Below are 23,218 nucleotides of genomic sequence, written 5' to 3'. Positions count from 1 at the left end.
AGAAGAGAGAGAACTCAAATTACTAGCATACAGGATGAAAAAGGCAATACCACAACAGACACTTCAGAAATACAGAAGATAATTAGAAATTATTTTGAATCCTTATACTCCAATAAAATAGAAGACAGTGAAGGCATCGATAAATTTTTTAAGTCATATGATCTACCCAGATTGAGTCAGGAGGATATAGACAACCTAAACAGACCAATATCAATTGAGGAAATAGAAGAAGCCATCAAAAGACTATCAACTAAGAAAAGTAAAGGACCGGATGGGTATACAGCAGAGTTTTACAAAACCTTTAAAGAAGAACTAATACCAACACTTTTCAAGCTATTCCAGGAAATAGAAAAAGAGGGAGAACTTCCAAATTCATTCTACGATGCCAACATCACCCTGATTCCTAAACCAGACAAAGATACTTCAAAGAAAGAAAACTAGAGACCAATATCTCTAATGAATCTAGATGCAAAAATCCTCAATAAAATTCTGGCGAATCGGATACAAAAACATATCAAAAAAATTCTGCACCATGATCAAGTAGGATTCATCCCTGGGATGCAAGGCTGGTTCAATATACGGAAATCAATAAATGTTATTCACCACATCAATAGACTTAAAGATAAGAACCATATGATCATCTCGATAGATGCAGAAAAAGCATTCGACAAAGTACAGCATCCCTTTATGTTCAAAACTCTAGAAAAACTAGGGATAACAGGAACATACCTCAATATTGTAAAAGCTATCTATGCTCTAAGCCTCAGGCTAGCATCATTCTGAATGGAGAAAAATTAAAGGAATTCCCTCTAAAATCTGGAACAAGACAGGGATGCCCTCTCTCACCACTTCTGTTCAACATATTTCTCGAAACACTGGCCAGAGCAATTAGACAGATGAAAGAAATTAAAGGCATAAAAATAGGAAAAGAAGAACTTAAACTAGCACTATTTTCAGATGACATGATTCTATACCTAGAAGACCCAAAAGGGTCTACAAAGAAACTATTAGAGCTAATAAATAAATTCAGCAAAGTGGCAGGATATAAAATCAACACACATAAATCAAAGGCATTCCTGTATATCAGCAACAAATCCTCTGAAATGGAAATGAGGACAACCACTCCATTCACAATATCCTCAAAAAAAAATAAAATACTTGGGAATCAACCTAACAAAAGAGGTGAAAGACTTATACAATGAAAACTACAGAACCCTAAAGAGAGAAATAGAAGAAGATCTTAGAAGATGGAAAAATATACCCTGTTCATGGATAGGCAGAACTAACATCATCAAAATGGCGATATTACCAAAAGTTCTCTATAGGTTTAATGCAATGCCAATCAAAATCCCAACGGCATTTCTTGTAGAAATAGGTAAAGCAACCATGAAATTCATATGGAAAAAGAATAGCAAAAACAACTCTAAGCACGAAGTGTGAATCAGGCGGTATAGCGATACCAGACTTCAAACTATACTACAGAGCAATAGAAACAAAAACAGCATGGTACTGGTACCAAAACAGGTGGGTGGACCAATGGTACAGAATAGAGGACACAGAAACCAATCCACAATATTACAACTATCTTATATTTGATAAAGGGGCTAAAAGCGTGCAATGGAGGAAGGATAGCATCTTCAACAAATGGTGCTGGGAAAACTGGAAATCCATATGCAACAAAATGAAACTGAATCCCTTTCTCTCGCCATGCACAAAAGTTAACTCAAAATGGATCAAGGAGCTTGATATCAAATCAGAAACATGGCGTCTGATAGAAGAAAAAGTTGGCTACGATCTACATACTGTGGGGTCGGGCTCCAAATTCCTCAATAGGACACCCATAGCACAAGAGTTAATAACTAGAATCAACAAATGGGACTTACTCAAACTAAAAAGTTTTTTCTCAGCAAAAGAAACAATAAGAGAGGTAAATAGGGAGCCTACATCCTGGGAACAAATCTTTACTCCTCACACTTCAGATAGAGCCCTAATATCCAGAGTATACAAAGAACTCAAAAAATTAAATAAGAAAACAAATAACCCAATCAACAAATGGGCCAAGGACCTGAACAGACACTTCTCAGAGGAGGACATACAATCAATCAACAAGTACATGAAAAAATGCTCACCATCTCTAGCAGTCAGAGAAATGCAAATCAAAACCACCCTAAGATACCATCTCACTCCATTAAGATTGGCAGCCATTATGAAGTCAAACAACAACAAGTGCTGGCGAGGATGTGGGGAAAAGTGTACACTTGCACATTGCTGGTGGGATTGCAAATTGGTGCGGCCAATTTGGAAAGCAGTATGGAGATTTCTTGGAAAGGTGGGAATGGAACCACCATTTGACCCAGCTATTCCCCTTCTCGGTCTATTCCCTAAAGACCTAAAAAGAGCATGCTAGAGGGACACTGCTACATCGATGTTCATAGCAGCACAATTCACAATAGCAAGACTGTGGAACCAACCTAGATGCCCTTCAATAGACGAATGGATAAAAAAAATGTGGCATTTATACACAATGGAGTATTACTCTGCATTAAAAAATGACAAAATCATAGAATTTGCAGGGAAATGGATGGCATTAGAGCAGATTATGCTAAGTGAAGCTAGCCAATCCCTAAAAAACAAATGCCAAATGTCTTCTTTGATATAAGGAGAGTAACTAAGAACAGAGTAGGGAGGAAAAGCATGAGAAGAAGATTAACATTAAACAGGGATGAGAGGTGGGAGGGAAAGGGAGAGAGAAGAGAATTGCATGGAAATGGAAGGAGACCCTCAGGGTTATACAAAATTACATACAAGAGGAAGTGAGGGGAAAGGGAAAAAAAGGGGGAGAAATGAATGACAGTAGATGGGATAGAGAGAGAAGAGGGGAGGGGAGGGGAGGGGAGGGGGGATAGTAGAGGATAGGAAAGGCAGCAGAATACAACAGACACTAGTATGGCAATATGTAAATCAGTGGATGTGTAACTGATATGATTCTGCAATCTGTATACGGGGTAAAAATGGGAGTGCATAACCCACTTGAATCAAAATGTGAAATATGATATATCAAGAACTATGTAATGTTTTGAACAACCAACAATAAAAATTAAAAAAAAAGAAGACAACACACCAAAGCAAAAAAATAAATAAATAAAAATTAATGTTATTTTGTTTAACTTTATGTTTTGCTGTGGGCAAGACTATTATAAAGAATTGGGAGGCTGGAGTTGTGTCTCAGTGTTAATGCACTTGCCTAGCAAGTGTGAGGCCCCTGGGTTCAATTCTCAGCACCACATATAAATAAATGAATAAAATAAAGGTCCATCAACATCTAACAAATAAAAAAAAATACTAGGTAAGAAAAAGCAATTCAATGAAGTCAAAATCTTACTCAAGAATACAAAGAAGTTAGGATCTAGCATGCTAATTATGACCTAATTGAGAAGTTAATGACATTCCCAGTACATACCATGCTATCCACCAAGGCAGAATAAGCCCCCTAGAGCCTCTTTCTCCCACTGATTATAACTCAAATCTCTTGGGAAAATGCAAAAAAGGAACTGCCTGCGGACTCTGGGAAGTATAGGAAAGTGGGCAGAACTACAAAGGAGTAAAAAACTAGAGAAGTGAATGATAGAACTATCAAAAGCCTTCTAACAAAGAGAAGCCCAGGACCGGATGGATTCTCAGCTGAGTTCTACCAGACCTTTAAAGAATATCTAATACCAATCCTCCTCAAATTATTCCATGAAATAGAAAAGGGAACTCTGCCAAACTCATTTTATGAAGCCAATATAACCCTGATACCAAAACCAGATAAAGATACAGAAAGCTTTAGGCCAATATCCTTGATGAACATAGATGCAAAGTTTCTTAATTAAATATTGGAAAATCACATACAAAAATACTTTAAAAATACAGTGCACAATGATCAAGTGGGTTTCATTGTGGGGGGTGTGAGGTTCTTTCAATATACAGAAATCAATAAATGTAATTCACCACATAAATAAAGACAAGAATTACATGATTATGTAACTGATGCAGAAAAAAACATTTGACAAAGTACAGCAACCTTTCATGTTTAAAACACTAGAAAAACGAGGGATAAAGGAACATACCTCAATATTGTAAGGGCTATATACCACAAACCTAAGTCCAAACTTATTGTGAATGGAGAAAAACTGAAAGCATTTCCTCTCAAAACAGACACAAGATAAGGATGCGACTCTTCTTAAACATAGTCCCTGAAACTTTAGCCAAAGAAATAAGGCAAGAGAAGGAAACTAAAGGGATACGAATAGGAAAAGAAGAGCTCAAATTATTTCTGTCTACCAACAACATGATCCTATATTCAGAAGCCACAGAAAAACTCTACCAGAAGATTTCTAGAGCTCGTGAATGAATTCAGCAAAGTATCAGGATTCAAAAATCAACGCCCATAAAGTAATCACATTCCTATACTCTAATAATAAATCGGTTGAAAAAGAAATTAGGAAAAGTATTCCATTCACAATAATCTCAAAAAAAAGAAAAGAAAAGGAAAAACTTAGGAATCAATATAACAAAAAAGGTGAAGGACCTCTACGATGAAAACTATAGAACACTAAAGAATGAAATTGAAGAAGACTTGAAGACTTTAGAAGATGGGAAGACCTCCATGTTCTTGAATAGGTAGAATTAATATTGTTAAAATAGCCAAACTATCAAAAACACCATACAGATTCAGTGCAATTCACATCAAAATTCCAATGATGTTCTCCACAGAACTAATAAAAGCAGTCATTAAATTCAATTGGAAAAACAAGAGACCCAGAATAGTCAAAAAAATCACTAGCAATAAAAGCAAAGCAGGAGGCATTATAATACTGGACCTCAAATCATACTACAGAGCTATAGTAACAAACAGCATGGTACTGGTACAAAAACAGGCATGAAGACCAATAGAATAGAAGAGACAAAGACAAATCCACATAAATATAGTTATCTCATACTACAAAGGCGCCAAAAACATATTGGAGAAAAGATAGCTCTTTTAACAAATGATGCTGGGAAAACTGGAAATCCAAATGTTGTAGAATAAAATTAAATCCCTCTCACCCTGCAAAACCTTAACTCAAAGTGAATCAAAGACCTAGGAATTAGACTAGCAACCCTGCACCTGCTAGAAGAAAATGGAGGCCCAACACTCCCAAGATGTCAGCTCAGGAACTGACTTCTTTAACAAGACTCTTAAAGCCCAAGAAATAATATCAAAAATAAATGGGATGACATCAGATTAATAAGACTCTTCACAGCAAAGGAAACAATCAAGAGTATGAAGAGAGAGCCAACAGAATGGGAGAAATCTTTTGACACCTGCTCCTCAGACAGGGCATTAATATCCAGGGTATACAAAGAACTGAAAATACTTAACACACACACAAAAACAAAACAAAAAAACCAAACAGATAACCCAATCAATATATGGGCAAAGGAACTAAACAGACACCTCTCAAAAAACAAAAATACACATGCTCACCAAATATACGAAAAACATTTTCAACATCTTTAGCGCTTAGAGAAATGCAAATTTAAACTACACTGAGATTCCATCTTGCTCTACTTGGAATGGTAATTATCAAGGCTACAAATAATTATATCTTTTGGTGAGGATGTGAGGAAAAGGGTACACTCATACATTGCTAGTAGGACTACAAATTGATGTAAGGGTAAACTCATACATTGCTGCTTGGGACTGCAAATTTTGGAGATTCTTCAAAAAACTAGGAATTGGAACGACCATATGACTCCGCTATCCCACTCCTCAGTATATATGTATCCAATGGATTTAAAATTAGGACACTACAGTGATACAGCCATATCAATGTTTATAGCAGCAAAATTCAAAATAGCTAAGCTATGGAGCCAAACTAGGTGCCCTTTAACAGATTGACGGGTAAAGAAAGTGTGGTATATGTACATATACCAGTATTTTTTTTTACTTTATTTTTTTATTAGTTGTTCAAAACATATACCAGTATTATTTAGCCATAAAGAAGATGACTTTTTGGCATTTGCTGATAAGTGGATGGAACTGGAGAATATCATGCTAAGTGAAATCAGCCAGTCTCAAAAAAATCAAAGGTCAAATTTTTTTGCTATGCAGAAGCTAATCCAAAATAAGCAGCAGGGTGGGGGAGATAAAAAACAGAATAGAAGAAAGATCAGTACAATAAACAAAGGGGAAAAAAGGGAAGGGATGCGGGACAGGATAGGGAAGACAGTGAAATTAACTGACCTAACTTCCTTATGTACATATATGAATATACCACATGAATCTCATCATCATGCACATCTATAAGACACTAATTTTTTTTTAAAAAAAGACCTCTTAAGTAAATATCAGAAAGATCAGTAGGGTAGAAGAAAGGGAAGAGGGGGAAGGAACAGAGGAGAGAAAAGGGAAATACTGGAGGGTGAATAAGAACAAATTATATTACTTGCTTTTGTAATTATGTCAGAGTCAATTTTTTGTCATGTATAACTAAAATGAACCAATATGCTTAAAAATACTAGTCTTCATAAGTTTTTAAAATATGCATACTTGTTGAACCAGAAAAATCACCCAATGATATTTTCAATGTATGAATATGTAACATATATGACAATTATGAAATAATGGGAGGAGAATGAATGAACCTACACTCTTTACACTTTTCTTGAATGGATAAAATACTAACTCTAGGTAGGCTGTAATAGTAGGCACTAAAATAATAATGCAAAAAGATATATAAAAGAGCCAATAGATAAATTAAAATATTAAAGTCCAAATCATCAAAAAGAAAGAGGAAATGGAACACAAAAACAGAAAGAAGGAATATAGAACAAAATGGTAGACAAAACTCCAAGTTTATTGGTAATTGACAAAATGTAAATGGTCTAATCACCAAATTAAAAGCCATGAATGGTATAAATGGATAAAACAAAACAAAACTGTATCTTTCTGGAAGAAAACTACTGTAAATGTAAAATATGGGTTAAAAGAATGAAAAGAGCTATACTAGGCAAACAAAGAAGGCTGGAATATAAAAGGTGGTAACAACCACAATTATAAAAAATGGACAGCATACTGAACAGTGTTCAGGCCAGACCTGGAGACCTGAACATTTAGGGTTCAGAAAACACATTCAATTCATTCCCATCTCAAAACAGAACTGCCTGAATCCTTGGACCATCCCACCTTCTATGTTTCACACTTTACATAAGTAATTTAAATGCATTTTCCCCCCTTGGTGAATTTCTACTTATTTATCAACATCTTGTTGAAAAGGTTTTGCTAAGGTCACAAATGGCCTCCATACATTAAATATGAAGGCCATTTTCAATCTTCATTTCATTTGTCCTTCAGAACATCCAACACTACTAACTTGTAATTTTTCTTGAAGTACTTTATTCTTATGATAGCATGCTTTTGGTTTTCCTCTTACTCTTTGCCATTTCTCTCACTGCTATCTTACCCTCTTTTATTTAGCATTATATGTTGGAATTTTTCAAGCTTTGCTGTCAGGTTGTTTTCTCTTCTTACCCTATAAACTCTTCATCTGTAGCTCACTCCCACTAACAGTTTCAAGTCCTTTCTCTATGAGGATGACTTAAAATTTATACTTCATGCCTTCACCTTGGATTCTGTATCTCCAGCTTCATGTTTCATACATGCCTCAAATTCAACATACTTAAACTACTTTCATCAATATCCCCTCTCCTGATCTGTCTCTTTCTCAGTAAATGCAATCACGAATCAATTTTAAAAAGCAAAACCTTAGGAACTGTCACTGACACACCTTTTCCCTTGTTCTTCAACATCTAAGTGGTTCACCACACTGCTGCCAAAGTATTCTTTATATTAAAATCCAAAGCTGACCACATTCCTCCTTTAAAATTTTTCAATGAATTTTCCCCTGTTCACAGGACAAAGAAACAATCTGGTCTCTTTCTTTTTCTCCAAACCATTCTTTTTGCAAGCCTCTCTAGCCTTTGTTATCTTTCTTCCAGCCACACTAGTCTTTCTTAGTTTCTTCTTTCCACCACAGTCTTTGTAGATGTTGCCACTTCTCTCACCTGGATCCTATTCTCTTCCACTCTTGCCTAATTCTTACCTAATTTTCAGATATTAGCCCAAGCATCACTGACCCTAAAAAGGTTTTTACTCATATTTTAGCTCCTTCATTTAAAAACATAAAAACAAACAAAAAAAAAACCTTATCCATCTAAGCTCTTTCCTTTCAATACATGATCTTGGTTAGTGATTATAAATTAATTAGTGTGATTATATAAAAAATTGTTACTTCCACTACTTTATTTTAAGTAACCTGAACGAGAACAAAGATTTTCTGTTTTGGTTCACATACTGTCCCCTAGACTAGAATTGTGCCCACCATAGAGTAGATGCTCAATAAATTCTGAATTAATGGATAAAGAATTAAACCAAACACAAAGAAGACAGTGTACAAGTCAGCAGAAGTCTGGAAGTCAAAAAAGGGAAAGTAGATAACAAATGAAACAAAAGAGATAAGTATTTAAAGAGGATGCAGCTAAAAGCTTCCTATGTTGCAGAGGTTGAAAGGGATGAGAAGGAACTAATGCATAGAGCAAGCATAAAATTTTGGTAACCTTTGAGAAAATAATTTCAGCAAAAAGATAGACTCAAGACCATATGGAAGTAAAGCACAGGAGTAAATGTAAGGCAAGCATATAGAAGCAGCAAGTACTTTTTAATAACATGTTAATAAAAGCAGAAGAAAATGGGTCACATAAAAATAGGCCCAATAGCTAAACTGTGGAAGCAACCTAGATGCCCTTCAATAGATGAATGGATAAAGAAACTGTGGTACATATACACAATGGAATATTACTCAGGATTAAAAGAGAGGCATTTGCAAGTAAATGGATTGAGTGGGAGACTATCTAGCTAAGTGAAATAAGCCAAACCTCAAAAACCAAAGGCTGAATGTTTTCTCTGATAAGCAGATGCTGATCATAATGGGGGTGGTGGTAGAGGTTAGGGAAGAATGAAGGAACTTTGGATTGGGCAGAGAAGAGTGAGGGGAAGGGAGGGGTATGGGGTGGGATGAATGGTGGATTGAGACAGACATTATTACCCTATATACATGCATGATTGCACATCCAGTGTGCCTCTGCATCAGGTAAAACCAGAGCAATGAGAAGTTGTGCTCCATTTGTGTACAATGTGTCAAAATGCATTCTTCTGTCAGGTATAACTAATTAGAACAAATTTTTTTAAAAAGAGAAGGTAGTTCAGTCATTGGAATATACTTATGTAACCAAGTAGAGGAGTTACATGCTGAAGGCTACAGGAGAAAGCAGAACAAAACAACAAAGCTTGCCACGGAAAGTGTTCGCTTATAAATAATCTTTTCCCAGGGTGATGATGCAAAAAATTACTTTCTAGGATGATAATGGTGATTAAAATAAGAGTTGGCTTTTTTTTTTCTTGGACTACTCACTAAAATCAAGGTGAAAGTCCTAAGCACTTCAACATTTTTCATTAGTTCTCCCAACATCTCTGTTAGGTAGCAGTATCACTGTGCCCATTTTACAGATGAAAACCCTGAGAATCTAGGCCACGTGGTTAGCAACTGACAGAACTGAAATCTGAATTCAAACCTATGTAACTTGTATAGCACACACTATAAGTGAGTTAACCTAATATTCACTCCTTCCTAACTCCCTGTCCCTTGATTCTTTATAGCTACAGGTAACTACATGATCTTTTTGAAACTAATAGAATATAAATAGAAATATACTTGGAGCTTCCTTAGAAGTTCTTCTCTCCTTTATAAGTAGATAAATCTTTAAATACATGAAAAAAATTATTTTTAAAAGGTAAAGTATATGTTTTTAAAAGGCAGATATATGAATATGCTGAAAGTATTTATGTATCATATATTGCTATACCGTTCCATTATTCTGATTTGAATTTTACTAAAAACCTAGAGCTGGAGTGGCAGAGAAATTACATAAAAAAATGGAGCCACTAAACTAATGAAAACAGCCACCTACAACTTCTAGACTTCTTGCTATGTGAGAAAAAAATTCTCCACTTTTTAAAGTCATGTTAGTTTTCAATGGTTTATGCGTGAGAGTATTCCTAGTGGATGCAACCCCACAGCCCATGCTCTTACACAAACAATACTGCCTCTCATCTATGAAATTCAGAGCAAGGCCTGATCTTCTTCCTTAGAGAGTTCTTAAGACATTCAAGTCAGAAAATACATATACAAATGTCTTGAAAAATAAAAATTATCATACAAATTTATTATTGCTTTAGAAATAGTGATTCTCAGCTAAGGGAGGAGACAAGAGAGCACATATCCTGTAGATTGGGCAGCGTTCTCCTAGGAGGATACCTTAGAACCTCCTGGGGGGGATTTTTTTCACATCACAGGTGGCCTCTCTTGAGAATAACTGCCAGTATGGACAATCTCTTACAAATAAGATAATGAGCAAATCCTACAGACTTATTCAGAATGGAAAAATGATTGAAAAGTAGAATTTTGTTATGATAGTGAGGTATATTAAACACTTTTTCATGACTACAGTAGCATAATTACAGGTAAAGAAAATAATTTAAACTGATGGAGAAACAATTTCTGTCAAGTTTTGCCTTTCTTGAAATACAAGTAATTTTTATATGAATAATAGTAACAAGCAATGAACAATAGAACAACTCAACAAAGCTGACAAAATCTAAACAGTAGAACATAATGTTAACCAATGGGACCAAAGAAATAGCAGGAATAAATGTGCAATATTTCAGAGAGAAGCTAGAATAAATTCAAACACTCAAGTTTTTTAGTTTCTTCGTTATTTTAATTTTTCTTGGTGGACTTCAAATTTACTGATCTCTCATTGGGAAATTAATAAAGTTATTTAAAAGTGGAACACACATCTCAGGTCCCAAGTAACTGTCTTTTTTTACACTTATTAGAAAATTATTAGTATTTTTAATTCAATAAATATGTGTTTATATATTTGTTGAAATATGGGCCAGATTGCTTTTGGCACTGATACACCTTAACACCAGTGAAGAAAACACCCACGACTACTTGTCTTTATGGAACTTATCTTGTTTTCTAATGAGGATAGGAAACAAACAGATAATAAGCAAATAAATAAAATATGGAGGGTAGATGGGCATCACAGGGAAAAAGAGAGACAGAGACAGAAAGTTTGTGAGGCAATTGAGAGGAGGGCTGGTGGCTGTGATTTTAAAATTCCTGATCACAAAGGCTTCCTTGGGATGCTGACATTTGAGTTAAGACTTGCTGTAGGTGAAGAATCAAACCAAAGCTATACATCTATTTGGAATTAGCGAGGTCAACCCTATTCTCTTGAATGTTATTTGAAATAGGTCAACAGTTAAATGGCAAAATGATAACTGTTTTTCTTACAAGTCACCCTGAGCCACTGTAATCAAACCTAAAAAGGAAAAGAGACATTCTAATTATTGGTAACCCTCTGAATCTCACGGTTGACATGTCTGCCTTTTGAGAAAAAAAGTTTAAATGTTTATTTCATTCCTTTATGTTACAAATGTATTCATTTTTTAAAAACTCCCCAAACACGTATTTCAAATGTAGAAATTTTTTTTAATCTTAAATGAGTCCAAATTTCATCATGGACTAAAATTTTAAGACATAAAATGAGTACTGAAACTGAATTTTAATCATATAGATGAATCACAACATGCATCTTTAGCTAGGCATGTATTATGGATAAGTCTAGTTTTCTACAGAGAATAATCACATGTTCTAATTACCATTTTGGTTATACGCATAATTAATAATATTCTGTCTTAATGGGACACACTGAATCTTCAGACAGTTGCATGCTTTAACTATGCATACTGCCAAATCCAACTGTCAGCTGTACTGGCAAACACAAAGGAATCTTGATGTAGTGTTTTAGCATTGATAACAATATGCATATCTTTAAACACGATACAATGGGAAAATTAATTGCTTTTCTTCCCTCAAATTTTTCTCTACACGAATTTTATGTTGCTTGATCGATCATTTAACCTAAATTATACATATTGGCAAGTGATCTTCTAAGCAATAAAAAGATAAATGCAAATGTGATCCAATATCCAAAGAAGAGAAAAATATTGTTATACAAGAACTTACTGTTTGTAAATTTTCATTTTCACGTAAACAAGCTGTGTGAAGCTCTGATTTCAAGGTTGCAATGTGACTTCGATGAGATGTCATTTCCTTCTCTAATGTAATGATTCTAGAGCTTGCAAGCTGGTAGACATCCATGAAACTTTTAATCATAGCCTTAAGAAATAAAAATAATGTCACATATAATTCAAATAAAGCTGTCCCCAAAGGATAATTTCCATAATTTGAAAGAAAAATCATTAAAATTTTAAAATAAACAACTTTTCATCTTTCTTGAAAATAATAAAGATAAACCTCACATTTTAAGTTGAAAACAGTGACTATTTAAGAAAGTTTGGGAGAAAATAATTGAGACTTCATTCCAGAGTATTTATTTAAATAAGATGTACTTTGATCTATTGTACTTAAAATTTAGAATGCAGTTTTAAAAGGTGGCACACTTATTTTCTGTAGTAAAGTTAAATTCACTTGTAATTTGACCTAAATTTCAATCTTAAAAAAGACACAATACATGGATATACAAACAAGACATTTCAAAATGAGCTGAGTTAGTAAAACTTTCAATACACCTACAAAGTAAAAATTTTGAACAAAAAGAATTAGAATAATCCTATGACTTTTTAAAAGAGTAAATAATGTGACTCCTATACTGAAGGAAAGGCATAATTATATTCACTCACAGAACACAGAAATATCTTCACATTATGCTATATACAATAAAATATATATAAGCAAATGCTGGTAACTTATTATTTCCCCTAAGTCATGCAATATTGGGGGGATTGGTGAACCTCTGTATCATCCTTCTAAAGCAACCTGCAATAATTTTTTAAGTCCAAGGGATACTATTATGCTTTTTTAAAAACATATTTCAAAATACCTTATACATCAAAATGAAGTCAAACATTTCAAAGACAATTTCAAAGTGATATTATTTATAATAAAAATATGTTCCTACTCGTATCACAATTTTTACAATAGAATTTGCAAATTACTTTCAATCTGAAGATTTGAATTGGGAAAGTTTTGACAAACTAGATATTGAGCAATTTTGAATGCATGTGAACAAATAGAAATCTTATATAAAATGTCTGAGAAACAAAAGTAGGTTAGCTACTTGCAGATAATAATTTTTTAAAAATTCAGACCTTTTTACCTAATAAATTCCTATTTGCCTTAAAAATTCCAGCTCAAGACACCATCTTTTTCAAGAACCCTCTTCAGAGCCCCCCCAATAAGCGGAGTTAATTTCTCTTCAGGTTCTCTGTGGGTCCTTCATGCTTGCTTTTACAATTGCATTTATTGCTCTGGCAGAAATTTATTAGTTTACATGCAAACTCATGCAAACTTCTTTACCAGGCTGAAGAGCTCCTTAAGATCTGTATACTGTGACTACAAATGTCTATATCCTCAGGGATAAGAGTGGCTGACAGTGAGTGCTTGTTTGAATAAATGCCTAGATTGATGAATGTTTTGAAGAATGAATGAATGAATGAAAAATTAGAAAAGATGAAAAACTGCAAGCCACATATTGGCCTAAAATACCTGTGGAAAAGGATGAATGTAACTGGGAAAACATAATCTTAATGCTCAATCTAATGAATAAATTATTAACCGTAACTTTGTTCAAGTTGAAAGAAAAGCAGACTAAGGGCATAAAAGTCCACGAATGTGAATTTTACTGCCCAACACTAAATAAGCACAATACGACCTCATGTTTAGGGCATCTCACATATCCTAATCTACTCTACTTAGAATCACTTCAAGGTTAGGTTTATAGCTAATATTAACAAAGTACTTCCTTGGGTCTCAAAAGTATGTAAAAATCAAAAACCATCCAATCACATCTGCTTCTTCCTACATCACCTCTCTCTCCATTCTTACAAATTCATCTATCTTCTCTATTGAGATACTGGATCAGGAATACAAGCCTGATTTTTTTTTTAATTTTCTGGTCTTCACTCTGCCACATTCATAGGTCTGTGTTGCCAAACAATCCCTCTGAGCCTCTATCTCCTCCCTCAACGTATAAAATAGGAAGAAAGGTCATTTTCTTACCAATTTCCAAAACTCTTGTAAGGCTCAAATAATTAAAATAGTCAATGTTTGTTAGATTCAAAAGAACTATTACTGCAGTCCAGTAATTAGAGTAGATATTTTTTAACCTAGTTCTTCAGAGTAAAACAAAGGAGATTATCCAAGATCACAATTAGTTACATGTTGGTCAGGATTCAAAATAAATATAAATACATACATACATACATACATATATACACACACATACTTTCTTTTAATCCTTCAATTATATTGCCTCCAAGAAAGCCCTATAAAAGTGATTATTGCATTTTATTGATTATTATATTTTTTAATTCTCCAGTAAAATCTTAATAAGACAATCTATGATAGGTGATTCTCATATTATGTATGCTCTTGTTGCATAAGTACATAATATCTATAAGTGGCTGAAAGTATGCATAAATGCCTGTTCAATGAAAATCAGGAAGTACCCTCCTATCAGTGATAAGCTCTGGATCACTATTTCACTTTAAGTGATGCGAGAATTGGCATTTAATATTTTAGTTTAAAACAGTGTAATATTTTAAAAGTTATCCATTTCCTAAGTTTATAGGAACACATCTCCTGAATTCTTTTTTTTTTTTTTAATATTTATTTTTTAGTTCTCGGCGGACACAACATCTTTGTATGTGGTGCTGAGGATCGAACTCGGGCCGCACGCATGCCAAGCGAGCGCGCTACCGCTTGAGCCACATCCCCAGCCCCTCCTGAATTCTTATGTACATGATATTCTAAAAGGAAAAAATAATACAATATTCCTTCAGAACTCTTTCAAGAAATAGTTTTTTAAGAAATAACATCAGGGGCTGAGGCTGTGGTTCAGTGGTACAGCGCTTGCCTACTAGCAATATTATGTGTGAGGCACGGGGTTCAATTCTCAGCTCTGCATATAAGTAAATGAATAAAATAAAGGTTCATTAATCTAAAAAAAAAGAAATAACCTCAGAAGTGCCATTTGGTGGGCAGAACGATAGTGGTAATTATTTTGGCTCCTTTCTTGTTCTACTTTTAATAACAAAATTCTAATATTGTTTAGTTATTTGCTTAAGATATAGAACCTTAAACATCTAAAATCTTTTAAAGCAGTATTTCATTTGAAAGATGAAAGCAATTTTATATAATGTATACTGTAAGATATTTTCTCAAAACAGCCAAGTCTAGTAACCACTCCAAAAAGCATATTTCATGGTACTTCTTTAGTCACCTTTTTTGCCACAGCAACTAAAATACCTGACAAAGAATAATTAGTAGAGGAAAAATTTATTTGGGGGCTCACAGTTTCAGAGGTCTCAGTCCATAGAAGGCCAAATCATTCCTCAGGGCTTAGGGTAGGCAGAACACCACAGCAGAAGAGTGTGTCAGAGAAAGCAGCTGGCAACATGACATCAGGGAGTAGAGAGTGAGTTCTGCTCAAATAGGACAAAATATATACCCCAAAGGTACACACCCCTCCAGGGACCCACCTTCTCTAGCCACACCCTACCTACCTAGAGTCACCACTCAGTTAATCCCTATCATGGGATAAACACACTGATTGGTTTAAGGCTCTCATACCCCTTGCACTGTTTCACACATGAGCTTTTGGGGTTACCTCACATCTAAACCATAACAGTACTAATGTGTAAACACACACTACATTTTTCTAGCACTAAAACCTCCTTCAAAACTGGACAGTATGTAGGATCACTGATCTTTGAGGAATTAAGAATACGAACTTCCAGTATTAAAAAGTGATTCAAACTATGTACTAAAGAATGATGGTGAAAAATTCAACACTTTAATACCAAAGAAAGGTACTAAGTTGATAGAAGATATGGAAATAACAATCTGAATCAAGTGAAGGGATGTGAGGAAGAGGAGTAAGCATCTAATGACTCTTGTATCAATCCCCAAAAGTCTAATTCTTCACAATCTGTCCTGCTCCATGTAAAAACATCATGTTTTACATCAGGAAATGACTACAGAAGAGTATGAGATTGTGTATAGCATACCCAGAACTTGAGAACTTATCCAGTGTCATCCTTGTCCCTAGGGATTTTGACTATGCCCTGCAATGAGATCTAGTTATATGAGAAACAGAACAAGAGAGAGTTTCTGGACAAGAGGAGGCTTCAGAGAGAATCCATAATATTTATGAGAGAATCCAAACACATAAAATTCTACTCCTATGTATTTTAAGAAAAAATATATGTGCTTTTAATTTTTTAAAAATTCTGAGATGTAAACAATTGAAAGTCACTTGAGAACTAGAACATTATTTACCCAACTTATTATGCATGTATCATGATGTAGTTTAGACTGACTTCAAAACTGAACATCAGGGGAAATAAGATCATTGAGAACCTGATGTTAAGAGGAGAAATTAATAAAAAATATAATGTCTAGATGCCAAAATATTAAATCTTTTACCAACATTGTTGAATAAATAACTGAGAAGCAAAACCTCTGAATTTTCACTTTAACTTATAAATTATAGACATACTTCATTGTTATGTAATCTATGAAAACACTGAGTAAAACAGATATGCCAAATATAGTCAATATGTAAAACAATAAATTTCCATTAAATGGAGATATTAGTTCCTATTTATAAAGATTTTATAGAGGGGCTAGGGATATAGCTCAGTTGGTAGAGTGCTTGCTTTGCATGCACAAGGCCTGTGTTCAATCCCCAGCAACACACACACACACAAAGATTTTATAGAAATTAAATAAGATTAATATATAAAAAGACCTTGAACTACATAGTGCATAGTAAACACTCAGGTAAATGTTAGTTGCAATAATAATACCAAATTAGGAAAATTAATATTTCAACTCACAGAAGAAAGATTCAATGATTTTGAAGGGTATGATTATTGGATATAGTACAAAGTATTTTAAATATAATACTTTCTGTACATAGTAAATAAGTCCCTTAAGGGAAAAAAAAATGTTTAGGGTCTAATGAAGAGCATTTTGCTGCATCAAAATTTCTCATTGATAATTGAACAATTACTATTTATGATGTCATTCCTAAGGAAGAAAGTCTCAAATGATAACATGGCTGTAGTTTTAGTATCAAGTTTCATTCACTGGCATCTGGAATTTAAAAGGACAATTCATTACTTCATTATTTACCAAAATGTTACTCTGATAAGGTTACTCATGTAGTAGACTTAATTCATTCCAATACTTTTATAAAATTTTATAAATGTAGAATACAGCAGAATATGAGACTTAAGGTACTTCTTACTAGTTGTCTATAGAAGCAACTGTGAACCCCATCAAGTTCCAGTCTAAGATCTGAAATTGGGACTCATGACATTTATTCTAGTACAAAGTTGTGTAGGAAAAAATATATCAGGATGGCACATTACCATTCACCTCCTTTGTCACATAAAATACTTTGCCGTGGAATCATGTGAATGTGTGTATAATGTGTTCATAAAAGCTACTAAGAAGGGGCTCAGGATATGGCTCAAGTGGTTGCATGCTCATCTGGCATGCATGAGGCACTGGGTTTGATCCTCAGTACCACATAAAAATAAAATAAAGATATTGTGTCCATCTAAAAATAAAAAATAAATATTAAAAAAATTATTAAGGAGATGATGATAAATTTTTTTAAAAAGCTACTAAGAAATGCTATCAGTGATGAGGTATATTCAGTGTAGAGCATTGGCTTAGTATAAGCAAGGCCCTGTGCTTGATCTCCAGCATCACACACATGCACAAAAATTAATAAGTAAAAAAATAGGAATCTTTCCATGAAGAAAAATTCAAGAAATAGAAACTAGAAGGTACCATATTTTATTTCTTCAGTCTTATATTGATGGACACTTAGGGAAAAAAATCCAAAATTTTGGAAACATTTCCAGACAACTATTTCATAATGCTTTCTCTGTAAAACTTCAATACAGTATTTAGTTATTGTTGTTAACAAATGTCACTTTACAGTGAGGTGAAAAAGTAAGTGTGCGTATGTTAGTCTGTTTTCCACAGCCATAACAAAATGCCACAGACCAGGTGATGTATGAAGAAGAGAAATTCATTTATTTCTAGCTCTGGAAGCTGGAAAGTGCAAGACTGAGGGGGCCACAACCAGTGAAGGCCTTCTTGCTGTACCATAACATGGAGGAAGGGCAAGCAAACATCCACAAGGCAGAAAGAGAAATCACTGGAACTTAAATCAGAAGCCCACTACCATAGTAACTACCCCACCTGAGATAATGGCCTTAATCCACTCACAAAGGCCAGGCCCTCAAGACCTAATCACCTCCTAAAGCTCCCATCTCTTATATCCATCACAAAGGCAATTAAATTTCCATATGAATTTTGAAGGGGACATTCTAGCTGTAACAATATGTTTGGATTTTTAAAAATTGTGACTCTAGAGATTGAACCCAGGAGCTCCCACACTGAACTCCACCTCCAGCTCTTTTTAACTATTTTGAGACAAGGTCTGGTTAAATTGTCCAGGCTGGCCTTGAACTTGTGATCCTTGTGCCTCAAACTCCCAAGCAGCTGAGATTATAGGTATGTGCCACCTGGCTTAAAATATTTTTGATAAAAATGCTTCTAACAGTTGCCATCAAAAAAAAATCTACAGATTTGTAACTTATCTTTTTATAAAAGAAAATCACATAATTCATACTCAAGTTCAAAAGTACTCTGAAGTACTTTGCCACAAGAAAAACAGTGAACCTTATATAGAGGATTTTAAAGACTACTTCTTGTCTCATTTCAAACTGTTATAAAGACTACTTTATGTAAGTAAGGTAATATAATCTATAAATTCACTTTGCCATACAGAGTGTATAAAATAGTTCATGCTGAAATAAAAAAAAATGTAAACAAAATGAGTGAGGATGCCATTCTCGGTTTTGTTTCGTTTTGTTTTTTTAAGTTGTAGATGGACACAATTCCTTTATTTTATTTTATTTATTTTTTTAATGTGGTGCTGAGGATCAAACCCAGTGCCTCACACATGCCAGACAACTGCACTACCACTGAGCCACATCCCAGCCTCCATTCTCGGTTCTTCTGCTTTGCAAAATGCTTTCATTCTTCACTTAATATAATTTACAAGACATATCGCTATCTAACATATGGACCAGGTGAAGATACCAGTGCCAATCCATAGAAAAGAATTAAGAATTTTATTTCTATTTTATAAGTAAAGGAGCATCCACTTTCTTGCATACTAAGATGCAGATATACTCCCCAAAATAAGTTAAAATGGGGGGGGGGGGGAAATGCAGAACTTTGATATGTATTTCATTGTGCAGTATATCTACTTTTTTAATAGATTGTTTTCAGAGCAGTTTTAGTTTCACAGAAAAGTTGAGCAGATGATATGGAGTTTCCAGATAACCCAGTCCCCACATGCACAAAGCCTCCTTCACTACAAACATCCCCAACTGGAGTGGTACATTTGTTGTAATCAAGGAACCTACATGGATACATCATTATCATCCAAAGTCCATATTACACTAGGACTCCTGTTGTCCATTTTACCAGTTTGACGAAAGGATGATGGTATGTATTCACCATTTCGGTATCATACAGAATAGTCTCACTGCCCCCAAATCCTCTGTGTTTTGCAGATTGATCTTCTTACTCTCTCCATAAATTTTATATTTACTTTTTAATATTTCTCTTGAAACCTTTTTAAATCATGTCTTTTAAAACTGTCTGTTTTCTGTGTTTTATGTTATAAGTTTATTGAACAAAATATATGTACATACATTATTCAGGAATAAATATATGTATATTGGGGAATGCTAGTTCAAAAAAAAAGAATGTACAATCAAAAACAGTTTGGAGAGCACTTCTTTGTAGCATCAGGTTACTAACTGGAAAAGAATGCAGGAAGCAACAGAGCTGTGCAGGGGAGCAGCAACTGTATTTGTCTCCAGAGACCAAAACAATGAGCCAGGACCATGGAGTCAGAATAGCAAGGCAGAGCCTCAGGAAGTCTGCCCAGAAGACAATCAACCAACATGCTGGACCTGGCAACCCCTATGTCCCACCTCTTTCCTTCACACCCAGAGATAAGAGCTACAACAGTCAAAATCTTCATCTACATAATAAGCACAAAAGCAGCACCCCACTCTAGCATATCAAATCTACACTGCAGCATAAAAAAATTACCACAAACATACCTGCTTAAAACAACATAAACTTTATTATTTGCTAGTTTCCATGGGTCAGGAGCCAGCATATTCTAGCTGGGTTCTCCGGTTGGGGTCTCCCAGGCTGAAATCAAGGTATCAACTGGAGATACAATCTCACCTGAGATTTATGGTCCTCTTGAAGCTCATTCGAGTTGAAAGAATGCAGGTCCTTATAGTTGTAGAAAAGCTTACTTTTTCCTGCTGGCCATCAGCCAGGGTCACTCTCAGGTCCTACAGGTCACCCTCAAGATCTTGCCAAATGATCCTTTCCACTTTCAATGTGGCTGTTTGCTTTCTTCCAGGCCAATAGAAGAGCATCTCTCAGATACTTCACCTTTTTGAAAGGGCTCATTTGATTAAGTCAGGTCCATGAAGGAAAATCTTTTCATTAGTAATATAATCACAGGAACACCATTCATTGTATTATTGATATTGCTTACCCTCTAAGAGAAAGGATTGATTTTATAGTGGATATGCACCAAGGGGAAGAATCTTGGAGACTATCTTAGGATTCTGCTTACTATAACTTACACAGCACACCTTAAACAGAAATCAAATTTGATCACAGACTTAAAGGTTGATTATTAAACTTAGAAAAAAATATTTTAAAAAAATAGAATCTAAGGCTTGGAGAAGAGTTCTTCAAGAATGACACCAAAACCATGATCCATAAAAGAAAAAAAATCAATTAAAAATTAAAAACTTGCTTTGCAAAAAAATCCTGTAACAAAGATTAAACACAAGCTATAGGCAGAGGGAAATATTTGCACACCACATATCTGATAAAGAACTAGTTTCTTGGGCTGGGGATGTGGCTCAAGCGGTAGCGCGCTCGCCTGGCGTGCACAGGGCACTGGGTTCGATCCTCAGCACCACATAAAAACAAAATAAAGATGTTGTGTCCACTGAAAACTAAAAAAATAAATAAATAAATATTTAAAAATTCTCTCTCTCTTAAAAAAAAACAAACTAGTTTCTAGAAAACAACTCTCAAAATTCAATAGTAAAGAGACAACAATCCTAATAGAAAGTAAGCAAAAGACAAGATACATTCTACCTTCACATTTTACCAAAGAGAACAAATGGCAAATTTTACAAAAGAGAATACACTTGGCACAGATAAACACATAAAAAGATTTCCACGATTACTAGCTATTAAAGCATGCATTAAATCCTCAGTGAAATATCACTAAACATCTATCAGAACAGCTAACAGAAAAATTGTTATATACTAAACACTGGTAAGGAAACCATATGGACTTTGTACGCATTGCTAGTGAGAATGAAATGTTGCACAGTCACTCCAGAAAATAGTTTTACAAAACGAAACATACTTACCTATGGCCCAGCATAGGTAAGTAAATATTCCTGAGCATTTACCCTAGAGAAATGAAAACATATACCCACACAAAAACCTGCATACAATTGTTCAAAGCAGCTTTATGTGTAATAATCAAAAAATGGAATCCTGGCAGCTCAGAAGGCTGAGTCAGGAGGATTCCAAGTTCGAAGCCAGCCTCAGCACTTTAGCAAGGCCCTAAGCAACTTAGTAAGATTCTGCCTCAAAAAAATTTTTTAAAAAGGGGAGTGAGGATTGGGGTTGTAGCTCAGTGGTAGAGCACTCGCCTAGTATGTGTGTGGTGCTGGGTTGAATTCTCAGCACCACATAAAAGTAAAATAAAGGTATTATATCCAACTGCAACTAAAAAAACAAAACAAAGTATTTAAAAAGGTTTGGTTTAGATCAGTTAGTGTTTTTTGTTTATTTAGGGCCATACTATTCAGGTCTACTCAGTGAACTCAGGGAGCTGGGGATGTGCCTCAGTGGTTAAGTACCCCTGAGTGCAATCTCTGCTCAAAAAAAAAAAAAAACAATCTAGAAACAACAAAAATATCCTTGAATGGATGAATGATTAAACAAACTGGTCAACTGGTACATTCACACTAGCAATACTAGTCTCCAATATAAAGGGGCAAACTATTGGATGGATTTCAAGGCATTATACTTAGCAGAAAAAAAGCCAATCAAATGGGTCACATTCCATATGGTTGCATTCATATACATGGCACAATTATAGAGATAAAAAATATTCAGTGGTTTCCAGGAGCTGGAGAGAGGTTATACGTATAGGGGATCTTGTGGTGATATAAAGGTTCTATACCGTGATTATGGTGGTTGCAACATATGATAAAATATCATAGAAGTATATACAAACATTGTTCCCATGTCAGTTTTCCAGACTTCATATTTTCCTAAAGTTCTGTAAGATGTAACACTGGGGGAAATTGGATAAAAGATACACAGGAACCTCTTGGTACTACCTTTACAACTTCCAGTGAATATATAATTTCAAAATAAAAATGTAAAAAAATAAAAGTATGTGTATAGTACTCCCAACATTTAACTAAAAAGGGAAAATATGTACAAATTTACAGAATACATACATTTTGGAAACAAGCAAGAAAAGTATAAAACATTTTTTAAAAAAAATTTTAATAGTACCTAATTATCTTGCAAAGGCCTGACTAGACTAACTAGTTTCCTCTCCATAATTCCTTAAGACTCCCTTTTACAGATCCTTGAATAAAACCACCTAGCATCTTGCTTATCACATTCAACAGTCACATTGATCAGACACCTGTCTGTATTTCTCACTGCAACAAACAATCCAGCAACATCAGCTACTGAGACTGCAGCACAGCCTCAAAGGTATCAATGTTATCTGAGAGGTATATGCACCCAGCTCAACTCTCAAAGTCAAACTCACACCTCTCCCAAAGTAGATAGAGGAGGGAAATGAATCCCACACT

The 23,218-nt window shown here is 34.6% G+C and overlaps 1 protein-coding gene across 1 annotated transcript in view; it reads right to left on the bottom strand.

The window, feature by feature from the left end:
- Positions 1 to 23,218, bottom strand: part of Ccdc171 (coiled-coil domain containing 171) — a 398,124-nt gene that overhangs the window by 51,348 nt on the left and 323,558 nt on the right. The window contains exon 25 of the mRNA XM_071600432.1: positions 12,177 to 12,329. Within this exon, the coding sequence (XP_071456533.1) occupies positions 12,177 to 12,329 (153 nt within the window). The remainder of the gene's footprint in view (positions 1 to 12,176; positions 12,330 to 23,218) is intronic.

This window comes from Marmota flaviventris, chromosome 13 (assembly GCF_047511675.1).
Source record: "Marmota flaviventris isolate mMarFla1 chromosome 13, mMarFla1.hap1, whole genome shotgun sequence".
Taxonomy (NCBI): Eukaryota; Metazoa; Chordata; class Mammalia; order Rodentia; family Sciuridae; genus Marmota; species Marmota flaviventris.
The sequence above is the reverse complement of the archived record's forward strand: the minus strand, read 5'-3'. Positions and strand labels throughout refer to the sequence as shown.